The sequence below is a fragment of the Aulostomus chinensis genome, chromosome 17 (assembly GCF_037954235.1).
Source record: "Aulostomus chinensis isolate RoL2024-O1b breed Wild chromosome 17, RoL_Achi_v1.0, whole genome shotgun sequence".
Classification (NCBI taxonomy): domain Eukaryota; kingdom Metazoa; phylum Chordata; class Actinopteri; order Syngnathiformes; family Aulostomidae; genus Aulostomus; species Aulostomus chinensis.
In genome coordinates, this window is record NC_141336.1 from 3,492,198 (window position 1) to 3,507,072 (window position 14,875).

General features: G+C 44.8%; 1 protein-coding gene and 1 long non-coding RNA gene across 4 annotated transcripts in view; one reads left to right on the forward strand and one right to left on the reverse strand.

Annotated features, from left to right (window-relative positions):
- Nucleotides 1–14,875, reverse strand: part of atrn (attractin) — a 142,897-nt gene that overhangs the window by 60,775 nt on the left and 67,247 nt on the right. For all 3 annotated transcript variants that reach the window (XM_086183473.1, XM_086183472.1, XM_086183474.1), the window contains exon 25: nt 9,391–9,452. In XM_086183473.1, the coding sequence (XP_086039599.1) occupies nt 9,391–9,452 (62 nt within the window). The remainder of the gene's footprint in view (nt 1–9,390; nt 9,453–14,875) is intronic.
- Nucleotides 103–1,733, forward strand: LOC147246031 (uncharacterized). The gene is made up of 3 exons (XR_015109904.1): nt 103–192; nt 1,149–1,214; nt 1,301–1,733. It is a non-coding gene; the product is annotated as an uncharacterized LOC147246031 (long non-coding RNA).

Sequence of the window (14,875 nt, forward strand, 5' to 3'; positions counted from 1 at the left end):
TTCTAAAAACCGAAGAACGTCCAGACTTCTCCGTGCTCCGGTCGGCAGCGCTGCCCTCCGCCACGTTTACGAGTTGTTAATTGAGCAGTGCGCATGCGCGCGGGGCGCCTGTGTCCGATCGGCTGCCTGCGGCTGCACTTCTCACACGAGAGCAATGTCCCTGAGCTATCGGCAATCAAACACGGTTTGACGGTAATTAAAATGTGAAACGGGAGTACTAACCGTCAGACATTTTACCGCGGTTTATCATTTTTACCGGTAATCGTTACATCCCTAGTCAGTACTGAGTGAGAGTCATCGCACTTACGACAATACCTGGTTTTGATGTATGGCACAAGGTGGATCTGGCTAAAGCTTGACGTCAAACAGGAAGTGGAAATAAAGCAGCCATGCTCAAACTGAATGACTTCCTGTGGTTGTTGAAGGGACCACATGCGATCACATGACAGCTACAGTTACAGTGCGGCGGTTGGCTCCTTCATGCACCGTAGAAATATTACTTAGCCTCACAACCGCTCAGTCACTTTTCCTCCCAGTCATCAGTTCAGGCACCACTTAGGCTACGGTGACACTTAACAAGTGTAATTTAAGCAGCTCAGACCCAGAGGTTAAAAGACAGGACCCAATTACCATGGCGACACAAGGAAGGGGTTAAAGGAGAAGAAGGTGTTTGGGGGACAGGAGTGACAAAATCACCTCTCAGTAGACCCGTGTACAGCAGACACTCTGGTCAGAGGAGGTTTAGGGCCGGCGGAATTCAAGTACCGTCTCAGGAATTCCTATACAGACAAACACTGAGCTGTTATTCTGGGTTTTTTCAATTAAAAAAAAAAAAGAGGCCAAAAAGGTTGATAAAATGTCAGAGAATTACTGAGGTGGGTCAAGTTTGACAACGTTCTCTAAGAAATCATTTCATAGTAAACTCATCCACTCTTTTGAGTAAAAAACACTTGAATGAAAGCTGGTTTCTGTCACTTTTGGACAAGAAAACCAAGAGTAAATAGTTTTAAAAGTCTTCTCTGACATCAACATCTGAGGAATTCATAAAGTTGTTTTTTTTTTACTTGAGATTATCATTAATTTTGTCATTATTGCATTGTCTGATTTACAGTACATCTTCTTCCTATGTGTGAAGGTGTATTTTTTAGATTCAGAGCAAATTATGCTGTTGCACCGTGCAGCGACAGATCTGGCTCCTCTCTTCTGTTGTGACGGTAAGCTCCTGATCTCTCGGTGACAAAAACATCCTCCTCAGCAGTCGAACCAATTAAAAAGACTCTCACTACTCATCTATTGAAAGACACTGAAGCCAACGCAGTCCAACTCCACTGGAAAGACACACTCGTGTCACCTGCTGACTCCAGAAGGGCACGACGGTGAAGACCAGAGCTACAGATGTTGACAGAAGACAGTCTCCTCTGATCTTCCCTCTGATGCACATTTAAGTCAAATTCTTTCAGGGGGGATAATTTAAGTCCCTTTGATGGCAGCGGGGTGATTCATTCATTATCATCCCATCCCAGCTGCCCACACAGACTTGGCCCAGGGCGAGCGGCCTGCCGCTACCATGTCTTTTAATGTCTCCGCCAAAACTAAATTATGTCTCCCCTCTGTTTAAACATCTGGCAAAGAATTATAAATCACTGTAAACACACAAGCGTGGTAACACGCTGCAAACTGAGGTGAATTGCGATTTTTTAATGTGATCTAGATTTTAATAATTGACATCTCACAGGGGCTGACATTTTACAGAGGTGATCAAGGCTGCCTGCTGCTTATGGCTGAGGACATTTTGTATCGTCAACAAGCCTCATGAAAAACGACCAACCTTGAATTAGCCTTGCATTCGCCACCATTCTACTCAAGTCCACTTGTTCCAAATAAAGACTTGGCAATCAGGTCATGATGAGTCAATTTTTTTTTTTTTTTTTTTTGTTGGAGCTGCAGACTCAGTACACTGAGCCAGGATGGACAGATCGAGCTGCTCACCGCTCCAAAATCACACCAGCTAATCTACCTAACTTTCACCGGAGCCAGCGAGACCAAACACACCCCAGTAGAGGTTAAGTTCAAAATCCAAAGAATTTTACCGAAGCATAGCAGACGTGCACATCCAACAAGCATTTAAGGCAGGAAATGGTGATAGAGGGACTTAATGACGAGTGAATTCTGCATGCTTTAGCTCCCTTTTGTGCAGCTGATTGGTTCATTCACAAGATCTCCAGATTTCGAGGACGCAAGAATTGCAAACTGACAGCGTGGAGGTCATTCTGGTTGGTTCTGGTTCCTTTTGTTCTCTAGCCATGCAGCGCCACTTTAATAAGCATCTGCTTCTTTCTACTGCACAGCCAGCCCAGTTACATGAAAAGGGGGGAAGGATTGTTTGCCTGTTTTCTATGTTGAAGCTGCGAACCAGAACGGCTCATGTGGAATCAATTCAGACTCCACCGACCTGGTTTTGACAATGGAGGAACATATCAGGGAGTGGTGGAGGGGGGATATTTTTAACAGTTTTGAGGGACAATGCAGGTTTAAAGGAAAGATCTGACAATTCACACTGTGCCAGCCTTTTACACTTCTGACATTTTCACAGTTGCTTTGTTATAAGTTTCTCACTTTGAAAACAATTTCCTGAAGCGTTTGGAACATTTAGAGCGACATGACTGCTGTTGTCAAACCGCAAGGCTTACACAAGCTGAGGCCACTGATTACGACAATCCACGATGGCAGGACGAGCACTGCCACCTCATGACTGCCACCGGTGCCCATGAGCAAGGCTCTTAACCTCAACTGCCTGATAGTAGCGCAGGAATGAGACCTCAAACCTGGACATACATTCAGCATTGATGAACATCTGGCTGCTGCATCGTAACCTCAGTGGGATTTCTCTGAGGGATTTTTGGTAAAATGTCTGCAATGAGCTCTAGCTCGATGCATTTTGATGTTCTTTTGCGTGGCGTAAAAACACATCTATAAATACTGCACTTGAGAATTTTTAAAATGCCTCATGAATGGTGGCTGCTAACAAGAGGCTGAACCCGACCACAAACAGAAGTTAGGAGATATTGCACATGGAGTTCTTTGGTTTGGTTTTACAGTGTCATAGTTCTTTCTATTTCCATTTTTTCTACATATTTTAGATTGCCTCTTGAAATATTCACATTATCTAGTTTTTGTCTATTTTTTAAAATGTGTCTTTTTTGTATTGTGTGCCACTTCTCTACCTCCCCTCAGTTGTCTACCTCTACTACTACTAGAGGTAGTACTACTACTGTCCTGCAGTAACAAGCGCATTGCCCTGATGTGGGATCAGTTAAGTCGATCTTATCTTATCTTAAGAGTAAAGTTCAGTCCTAGTTGCACTGGTGCCATGTATCCCCATGCAGCTGCTTCACAGCATCACGTTGGCTTTGTACTTAACTACCGATTGCAGTTACGACTCAAAACCATATCTTTTATAAAGATTATCTTACTGAACAAAACCTGTCTCAAAGATTTTTTTTTTCCTCACTTCGGATCTTTCCTGCTAAAATCAAAAATCCCATTTTGGATGAAGACTCCCACGGTGATGCTAACTTCAAGCTTGGCCAACAACAGCAGGTCATCCCTGCAGCTCTCTGACAGCCAGTGACGCTGCTCAGGCCTCACATTCGCTTCAGCTCAGCGTGTCGGCGCAAGTAAAACACAGGTGAAGCTCAATCATTAGAGACTGAAGTAACAAAGTATCTATGATTAGAGATACTTGCAGATGTACTTCAATGCCACCATGAGGGCTTTGCTTCCCACTGGGACCAGTCATCAGCTAAAAATACACAGTAAGCGTTTGTGTTGGATGGAAGCACCCAGCAGACAGCGGGAGTTTTACTACGAGCTGTGGAGCAGCACAAATGTGTCAGGGAGTTGCAGTCTCAGGGGAAGTGGAATTTTCTGGAACATCAGGCCACAGTGCCGGGTTGACTATTAGAAGGTTAAGTCAAGTCTAAAAAATAAACACTACAGCGGGTCAATGCATGGTCAGTGTGGTAGAACAACAGCTCAGAGCCCTTGTCTTCCACTACCTTGATGTCTCCATCGAATCCTACGGATAAAAACATCCTCCAACAAAAACTGGATCCCACTTTCACTTGATATGAGAAGAAAACTTTTCAAAATCTTCACATCTGCATTTAAAACAGGCCGAAAACATTCCCCGTTATAAATGGTGGATAAAATACTGACACGTTTCAGGATGCAGTTTCTCATCACATAGCAGGAACAGGATTGTGGGTGAAACCTTTATCTCAGTGGCGGATTATTGCGATGTTATTTATAGACAAGCTCCCGTCTCTAACCTTAAACATCGAGATGATAATGATGCTCAGGTCTCAGATTTATTGCTGACGACCCATATGGGAGCCATCATGGTGTCCTGTACCAGAAGGTGGGCTAATGAGCTCTCTCAATGTGACTTCCTGATTTATGCTTCTATATTGTTTTTGTCATCGAGCCTTTGACCTCCTTCCCTTTCCACAACAGTTGCATCAAACACAGTGGCTGGATGTGTAGAACTGGAATAAACAGGATATTTAAGTGTTGTAGGTGTGTATTTTTAGTTTATAATACATGTCAATCCACTTAGTAAAGCAAGGAATCTCTGTCTGTCAGACTTTCCCTTGATTGGCTCAACAACTGTTCATCGTATCAAACATCAGGCGTGACCTTGTGATCAGGTCTGAATTCTGAAGCAGAAGCCAGACGGGGGGCAGTTTAGACTCTGACTGATGAGACGAAGGAAGATCAAACTGTCACTTCTGTCTTGACTTTGAAGTTTTGCACCCTACCTTCTGTATCCCACAAATAATAGCAATGATGAAAAGGCCTTGATGCATGTGACATCACACAAGCCATGGCCCCGCCCCCTCAAACAACAGGTACACCACTGTCACCGCTGTTTTTCCGAGATGCACACAAATTCGGAATATTAAAATCCCTCTTTCCACTCATGTCCAGAGGAGTCCAGAGTCGTAATCTGTCACGCCTAGAATTAGAAAAGATCCCACCAACTAAACAAATCTGTTCTTTTGCAATGGTTGTCTGTCTGTATGTGTTGGCCCTGCCATGGACTGGTGACCTGTCCAGGGGGAAGGCTGCTGGGATAGGCTCCACCCCCACCACCCTGAACAGGAGAAGAGGGGGAACATGGAGGGATGGGAAATAAATCATAAAAATGGTTATGATTCACTGTTTAAAGGGGAAAAAAACTATTCAGAATAATTTACTTAGACAATACAGGCAAAAACTGTAGTTTTTCTCTCCTTTTGACAAAGTGGCTGACTGGCACAGGCATGTAGGCTCGATACTGCGACATCCAACTACATCCAACTATGTTCCAGCATGCAAATAATTGCATGGCTCTTCCAGAGGCAGCTTGCATAAGCAGAAGCCTGACAGCTTTAAGTAAAAACAAGAATATTTTTCTATTTGATTTCCAAAAAGAAAAAAATGTTTCAGAAATTTCACATTCTCTGGGGCTTCTCCAGGTCTGGGAGGAAACATTCATGCTGTGGAAGCGATAGCATTCAATTTGCAACATTTAACAAAAACGGGTTTTCCATAAATGTTGGGACTCTGACACTTTGCTTGGATTTGAAAAGAGAGGGGGAAAAAAAATGCTCATTCACTTTTATAAGCCATGATTCAACATAACCAGCCTAAGGTGAGAAGGTGCTAGACAGCTGGATTAAAACACATGAATGCATCTGTTGGCTGTTAATGCGGATGTTTAATGCATCTGTTTTGTGGCTCAAGAATGCTTGTGGGGGTATCTGTGCTGGCGCTGCAGATAACGGGATGGCACCACCTTCATCTGTCCCCACAGGGAACATGGCACTGAGAGAGTGCGAACCCAGAGCGAGAGAGAGTGAGATTAAGACACAGAGAAAGTCAGAGTGAAGAAGAGCAAACAGTTTTCACATTAATTAGCATCCCTCGCCTCCCCCGCAACACAAACAATACAGCACCCAGAGAAGTAAATAGGGACAAGGCTGCTAGCTCACCAACTTTAGGTTTGTGTTCATCTGTGCTGAATCAGTGGCAGGCAGCGTGCACATCAAAAAAGACTGAGCTGGGGGATTAAGAGCAAGTCAGATGGAGTAGTGGGAGGATGGGAGGAAAGGAAACGGGGCGGGAGGGATGAAGAGAGGGAATGAGCGAGGGAGGTAAACAGAGGGGGAGAAGCAGAGGAAGCAATGGAGGAGGAACAGAGAACAGAAGGGAGGAGATGAAAGAGAGGAGACCATGAGCGGGAAGGAGAGAGGGATGGATCTAGCAACGAGTACTGAGGAAGCAAAGGATGCAAGGACAGAAGGAGAATAGGAGGAAAGAGAGGAGGAGCAGTAAGAACACAAAAATGAGGCTGCTGAAAAGAAAAAGGATGGAGGTAAAGACGGAGGGTGGAGTGGCAGGAGGAAGTTTGTGGATGGCTCTAGAGCTGCGTCCTGCACACAACAGGTCACATGTTTCAAACGTTCACAAGCAAACATCCATACGCTGACGCACATGTTTCCACGTACAAGCATCGTGAGAGAGTAACTGCAGTGTCTGCAATGGTATGCAAGAGAGGAGGGAGGGAGGCAGGGAGGCAGGGAGGGAGGGAGGGAGGGATGTGCGGAGCCACACTTGACATCCTGCAGCTTTTAACACTAAATACCATCCGAACGCCCCTGAAAGAGGGACAGGATTTATTCAGTCAATACTCAAACATGCCGTTACTGAACACAACTGGGGCGGCGAAGAGCTCGTCAACAAAACCGGCCGATCACCTCAGTCAACTGTTACATGGCTGCAGGGTCGATAAAAACAGCATGACTTAAAAACAGCCAGCGTGTGGAGTTCCCACAAACCATGGTAAAGCCACACACACACGCACACAAAGGATAGAATACATAAAAATGTGCAATCAAGCATGCAAGGAACACGCTTGAGTACAAAATTTTTGGTCTCCCTCATTTTCAAAATCAATAACACATTACAGCAGTTCCTGGAGAAGTGGCACCCAGCCCAAGGATTCATCACAGCTCAACACGCGCACGTGTGCTCAGCCCTGCCAGGGGAGGCAGTGTCCGTCGGTGGAAGGCAGAGCACTGCTCTGCCAGGAATAATCCTGGAGAAATGCTTTTGAAAGTCCGTTTACGACCTGAAGCTTTGAATGGATACCAGATATGTCAGCGGGCATCAGAGGGAAAAATGTGCTTTGTGTGCTCCACAGCATGATATTTCCATCTCTGTACCATGTGGCAGAATTAGCATATGTACTATATTACCGCAGCCACACTAGCAACCAGTGATGAGTGGAACCCCCACACATGTCAGTGTGTGGGGGTTCTGTACAGTGACAGGGTGGCGAAACTGACAATATTTAGAGTTTGCATTCAGAGGCAGACGAATGCATGCACTGTGGTGCCGAGTTTTTTTCGTGCCACCGTCGCCAAGGGAACGTTGGGTCTCTTTCTTCTGAGTTAAAGAATGGGGTTCTACACCTGCTCTTTGTGTAAAGTAGCTTGAGATGGCTCTTGTTGTGATTTGGCATGATATACTGTAAAGAAAGATGGATTGATTGATACCACCTCCTGGGCCCACTTGGTGGCGCTACATGCACACAATTATGCAATGTAAGATCCGGAGGTTTACTCTTCTGCATATTTTTTTGCCAACTTTTTAATCCCTTATAATCTCAGCCACAGAAACCACTGCAAAACCAAAATGTAAAGCTCTTCAGGGACATTCTTATCATTTTACTGTTCAGATTTCTACCATTCATACGTTCCAGGATATTCAGATTCGTTTTAACAATTGAGCAAATGGAGAAGACTTTATGGAGCTCAAGTTAGAGTGCATGACATCAACCCCACTCCAGAATACAGCGCTGGACATTTCAACAACATAAGCTCAAAAAAAAATTCCTGCAAGTCCCACAGTTTAACAGATATAACATCGAGAAATGTGTCATCCGTCGGCCTCATAGTTTTTGCGTTATCCTGGTGACACACATAGACACCACTGAGATATGACCTCATCGCCAAAGGCCATGAAATGACGAATTAAGTCGATAAAGAGACTTTGTATGATAGTGACACACGGCAGGGAGGGGGGGGGGGGGGGGTTGTGTGTGCCAGTGAACACAGATATCACACATTATTTTGCTGGCTGTGTTTCTACAGGCTGCCAAAGCAATTCTCCTCTAAATGAGTAATTCCTACAACTTTGTCTAAAACATGGCAGTCGACTAAAACTCTGAGTCACTCTTACATTAATAATGGATCAAATGACTATACATTATGTAAAAAAGGTCAACACAGACTTCTCAGCCAACTCTGCAGCTCTACGGGCGACTTCGCCTCTTATCTCAGTCTTTTGGGATGACGGTTTTTTTCCTATCTACTGCTCTGTAAATGTATCAGGCAATTTTTTTTTTGCCAACAAGTTAGTTATGACAACTTTATATAACTTATTACTGCGGTGAAGGTCACGCCTGCTGAGAAAAACATATCAGTTGCTGATCTGAGATGAGAATCGTGAATTGGAAAATGGACCCTTGAACCGCGTTTCCACACACAGACGTTTGGAGTGTGTATCAATACACGTGCAAGTGCATTCATTTTTCTACAGAAGCCTCCGTGAGCTCTCATCTGCTCCGGTGTATTTCCATGTTGTATTTGCTCCAAATATGTTGGAAAAAAGACCTGAAGTTTTGCAAAGTGAGTTTGGATAAGTCAGTGTGCTAGCTAAAGCAAGCTAACAGGCTATGAGTGAGCTAAGTAGCAGGCTCAGCCACCTAGCTGGTGTTTCATGAGACGGACGAATTTAGCCTCTCACCCCGGCTATTCAACAGACGTCACTCAGAGGATTATGCGAAATTACAGACGCCAGGCGTCATCCTGCATTCTGCGTGATCTGATATTAGTCCCCGATGTAAAAGGTGCAGCTTTACATATTTCCAAAGGATGCTGGACTGTGCTTATATATGTTACAGCACTTCTTTTTTTTATTTCCCTCTTCATTTCAGTGGACCACAGAGGGGCTAAAAGAAATAAGAACGAGTGCAGGATGTAAGTGAATCAAATAAAGCAGCGGGAGTTGCATGTGTGCCTGTGCATACCGACATCTAGCGCCTATAAACCAGTGGGGCGCAGCGCTTCTTCATAGTAATGGCTCGTGCGCGCACACACACACACACACACACACACACAAACACACGAGTGGCTTTGGTGATCAATCACTCTGGTTCCCACTGCATCTCAGACACACACACACACACACACACACACACACACACAGATCGAAGACTGACTGCAACCACTTTAACTCATCTGCAGTGTGGACTGACAGAGGAGGAAGAGGACAACTGCTCACCTGAAGAATGTGACAAAGAACTGCACCAGGTCCATGAAGTTGCTGTGCTGGGAGAAAGCGATCTGGGGGGGGCAGAGAGAGAGAGACAGAGAGAACACAACATATTGAGTCAGAAATCTGGTTTGTGAGGGATTTTACACAAAGAGGACAGCATTCGACGCTCAGAGACACGCATGCTTCAGACTGCGTTGACCTTGTAGATCTGACAAAAGGCACATGACAAGAGGGGGAGATTCTGCCGCCTCAGCTCATCAAGGCAGACATCCCTGTGTCTATGAAAATCCTTACACAAACTGTGTGTGGCACAATGCTGAAATCGTGGTGAGAGTGTTTTTCAGGGTTCAAAAGGAAAATTAAGTCCTCAAAATGAGTTATTTCAAACATAGGTTTTTTAAATTTTCACCACAACTGAGAGGTTCCCCGTCGGTGCATTTATGGGTCGTCCAGACTGCCCGCCTGTCAAAGAAGACTCCAGCAGACCCCAGTGGACCCCAGCAGACCCCAGTGGATCCTAGAGGACCCCAGCAGACCCCAGCAGCAGCAGCCTGGACTCTGCTGCCCACAACCTCCACTAAAACACATCCCTGCACACGTGGGCAGAAATATTCACTGGGTAATCATCACAACAGCAATTGTACTAACGACTTCCTGTCTTAATCAAGGTTGCCAGGGGTAACATTGGCAGTGTGTATGCACCCCCCCCCCCCCAACCCAACCCCTCCTCCCTTCACTAACACCCACAACCTGCCAGAAGTTTCAGCATACTGGCACAACACAACACTTCCCCTCTCTGGTAACATTGAGGTACTGCACCTCCTGCCAGCAGCAAAATTCCCCTCACACGCACTCACACACATTCCTCTCTGAGGTGACACCTTGGACCAGAACTCATCACTGCTCCTGCTTATTATTCCTCAGCATAGCGAGGATTAGCATAACATTCCACTGCAAAAAAAGGAGGAGGAAGTTAAAAGAAAAAAAACAAAGCCCAGAGTGAGCATGTCGGATTAGCCTGCGAATACTTAATATGTGATCAAGAATTACAATGTATGCAGGGAGAAAACTTGATGGGTCAGAGTGCATATAAATGTGTGGCAACTTTACACAAGAACATGAGGGCAAAGGCATTAGCCTCGATGGAGGAATGACAGGGGAGGGTGTGTGCTTTGCGAGGGGCCAGGGGTCTAATTTACTTGTGTAGTCAGCGCCATCTGGCCCGCTAATGTGCTGCTGTTGATTACTGCTGAGCACCAAACCCTTTTCCTCCTCGCGGCAGAGCACTGAGGAGACACACAACACAACCAGGACTCTTCCTTTAAAAAAGGCTTCAGCAGCGTCGGCCTCAGAAGGAAACAGGACGAGTTTCTTTCCCAGACTATCAGGACGCTCCTGTCGCCAGTTTTGTGTGGTGTCATAATCTGCAGCGTTACATATCAAACATGTTGTAATTGCTTTTTAAAATTAATGAATCTGATATTTCATCACATTGTCACACACTTGGCACTAATTGCTGCGGGCAATTTACCAAAAAAGAATAAAAAACGGACTTTATCTTACTCATGTAAATAAATTTGATGACTTTTGTCCCCAGCCTGTGCGTTTTTTTAAATACTATCACAAGAAATGGCATTTATTTTTCCTTGTTATACTTTCTAACATTTTGTACGAAACAATGTGCTTTGATTTTCCCTGTTTGTCATGTTCAATGAACAGCCATAAATAGTTAAATGGTGTTTTTCACTAGTTTAGGATATTTAGGGTACTATTATATCAGATGCTGCATTCACGTGATGTCGGACTAATCCGAGTAAAGAGCTTCCCTCTGACAACACTCACAGGAGGGCCCCTCATGTCAGGAAAAACAACTCTGCAAGTCTGAGATAATTTTGTGACACAAGCTCACATCACATTTGTAGAAATATGGTGGGCAAGAGTCAAAGTTTCGAATAATCAGAATTTGGGTTTTTTTTTGTAATTAATGTATCGTCCAGTCAGGCGATGCAATATTTCACTGTCCCCAACTGAAATGTCTTGTTTAAACCGCCCAACAACAACTTCCAAACTCAGAAACTCTGACTTTGACATCACACAGACCAAAGGTTTTCATGGTGAGGTGGGTCTCCCCAGGGGGGCTCCAAACAGTGTCAGGGGAGGCTCAGTGTATGGAGGTGAAAGAATATTAGATATCAAAGGACAAAGGTAGTTTTGGGAGAAATTTTTCTTTCTTTCAAAAAGTCAGAAACTAAGAAAAGCCTCAGGGCAGCGTGTTCTGAAGCGTTCGGTGTCCTCTGACATGAAGTAAAACAGCATTTTAGGCTGGCTTGGCTAAATAGTTGAACCGTCTATGGCGTCAAATAATAAAGAGGATCCTAGTATTCTAGTATTCAGAAACACAAATATGAGTACCAGAAGGAGTCAGGAGGGGGTTCTTTTTTTCATTGGTAAACTGTGATGACGTGTTAGTGGGCGGAGCCACGCTGGTAGCAATGGTGACGACACTGAACCTGGAGGTGACTGACAGATCAAAAAGATGGGGACTAAAAGGAGATTGTTTCCACCCATTTACCGCCTCAAGACTCCTGGTCTGTCGCGGCTGATGGGAGCTCAAGGTGGCCGCACGTCTGCGCCAACCAAAAGTCTCCTGGTACCTACAACTTTGTACTGCACCGTCATGACTCACAGCCAGGATATGAAGAACTCTTCAGCTTCCACCAAATTTGTGTACTACGCATGTGCTACCTTACCAGCAGCTAGGCGATCATTGTGACGAACAACTGACTGCAAATCCACGGATCTAACCATCGACCATTAACAGCGATCGAGGTAAACGTTTGAAATGATGGTGATGTTATTTTTTCAGTCTCAGTTCCGGGAGTGAACTCTAACAGAAGTGAGCGGTTTTTTTTTTCTGACGAGGGCTAATTAGGTTTAAGCACGCCGGCTCTTGTTGTCATGGTTACAGTTACAACTCAAAATAATTGCTTATGAAAGCAGCTACCTGCAATAACTGTTCTTTTAAGTAAACTGAATTGCAAAAATGGAAATAAAATGTTTTCATTGCATCTCCACAAAGAAGCTTCGTCAACCGTTTCTATTGAGAGATTTAGAGAAGTCAAGAGGGTACACGCAATAAAGAGATTTTTGATTTTACTTTCTGTGCTTATGAATATAATAAGAGGTAAAAATGACAGCCCTTAAGAATTCTATTCCATGAAACTGAGGGGGGAGGATTCTTATAAGGGCAAATCTTAGAATGTAACTGTCAACCACTTTAGGTGATTGGAAATACATTCTGTAATGTTCATCGGTTCAAAAACAGAGCTGACTTCCTCCACACAAAGATGGGTCATTACATGTCAGCGAGTGTGTGTCCTGCTTCATCAGAGATCCAGGCGGACGGTGGCGGCAGGAGACCTGGTGGCGCTCTCGTTATGCGCCCAGCAGAGGGTGACTCTTGAGAGACCACAAAGGATGGCGCAGTAGGGCCTGTCAGCCTGCCGCTTGGCATTAGGACTGCAAATGTTCCACCTTTGATGGCTTCTGACAGCCACTTGAACCGTATTCCAGTTCTGAAGGAAGGTGTTGTTAGTGGAAAAAAAAGGAGGGCTGCTCAACAGGTCCCACCGACAAGGACAGAACAGATGCAAAGCTCCAGGTCTGGCATGAGAACATCTCTCTCTGCAGCTGCATCAGCCTCCAGACAAAATATCGATGCGTCAGATACATTTTCAACTCTAATAATCTGTTCATTATCATGTCGGTTTATTTGCCAGCAGGTAAGAATTCCTTTAACTTTCTTCATCAACAAAACATGAACATTTTCTTGACATTCTAATTAATTTTGCAGGATGGTACATCCCTGAAGAGCATGAACTTCAGGCCGTGCCTGCTCACAGCAAAACTCCATCCTTGTCTGTACTTTGTGGTAATGAACAAATGTTAGTACAGTGTTTATCCTTTTAAATAAATGAGTTAAATAAGTAGGGGTTCACTTTAGGAGCACTGCTACTGAATGAAAGGAGTACAAACAGCAGTAGAACCAGCTCTGATGTGGAGGGGAAAACAACTCTTCCTCAATCACTTATCAGGGAGATTTTCCGCTGATTCTAGACAGGAGGCCCTCCCAGCTGTCATGAAACATCCTTGTGCTCCTCAGCCTCACTCAGCTAACTGATTGACTTTTATAATTTGTCTCAATAAATGTGTATTTCTGTACTTCCATCAGAATTTTTTCTCTTTTAATGTCTTTTGTTAGCTATAAAATACAAGACTCAAGGGTGCCCCTCTGGGGGGCCAAAAGCAGACAGTAATGTGTTGTTAATGTGTGTTCCTGTCTCTGCATCTTTTGGCCCCTGGATTGCATATATAATTCTACATATATATGATACAGATATATGGATTCATCTCTCCCTTCCTCTCTCTCTCTCTCTCTCCCTCTCTCTCTCCCTCTCTCTCATATCAGGATCAAGACGCAGCCATCAGTCATCCACGCGTGGCCCACATCAACACGAGTCCACACTGATAAGCGACGCGGCCCAGTCAGCTGATACTCCACGGCGGGGTATTAAATGGGAGGCTGTTCTAATCTCTACCATATCATGACATGTTCACAAAGGCAGCGAACAGCAGATCACAGCTCTTTAATGTAATTAGTCTGGGATTTGCGTTTCATTACAAACATCATTAAATCCAGATCTATTCTTCATCAAGACGGGGAGAAAAGGCTGGGAGGAATCCTTGCTAACTAATCAGCGCGATTGATTCTGCTTTTATGATCCGAGCGCCATGGCGGTGATGGAGAGATCTCAGTCATCGTGGGTCCAAACGTTTCTATCCCAGGTCCTTCCCTCATTCAGACATTTACCTGAGCAGAACTCCTGCGGCTGAACTGCTCAGTTTTGTAGCTAAAATGCTTCCTATTTCAACAGACTGGGGACAAATGCCACGAACAACCAAATCATGACGTACGCCGACCATGTGAGAGCGAACAGACGCAACCTTAAGGTGGCGTGTCGGAATGACCGGGAGAACGAGTGGAGCACTGAAGCCAGCACAGAGCTCAGCTTAGCCCACTCTGAATGCAGCATGTGTTTCAACTTAACATTCCACTTTGCCCTCGCCGTTTCTCAGCGGCTGTTTAGGAACCATTTTCCAACATCCCTCCCTGCCAACACTGGAGGACCAACCGCCCACACACACACACACACACACACACTCCTCTACCAATACCACACTGCTTAAGAAGGCAGAGACAATACAGCGAGTTGAGAAAGCCAAGAAAATGGAGGGCTCTTATTAAGCATAAATGACAAAAGATTACTTGGAGACAAGGAGCGATGACAGGAGCAGGAAGCAGAACAAGTGGAAACTGTTACCTCACTGCTGTAGGTTTAGCTCCATGAGCGCAAGGAAGAAATGACATGCTAGTAAACCTACATGCTATCGTTTACAAGGACGGGAGTGTTCCACATGTTCCCTCCCAGAA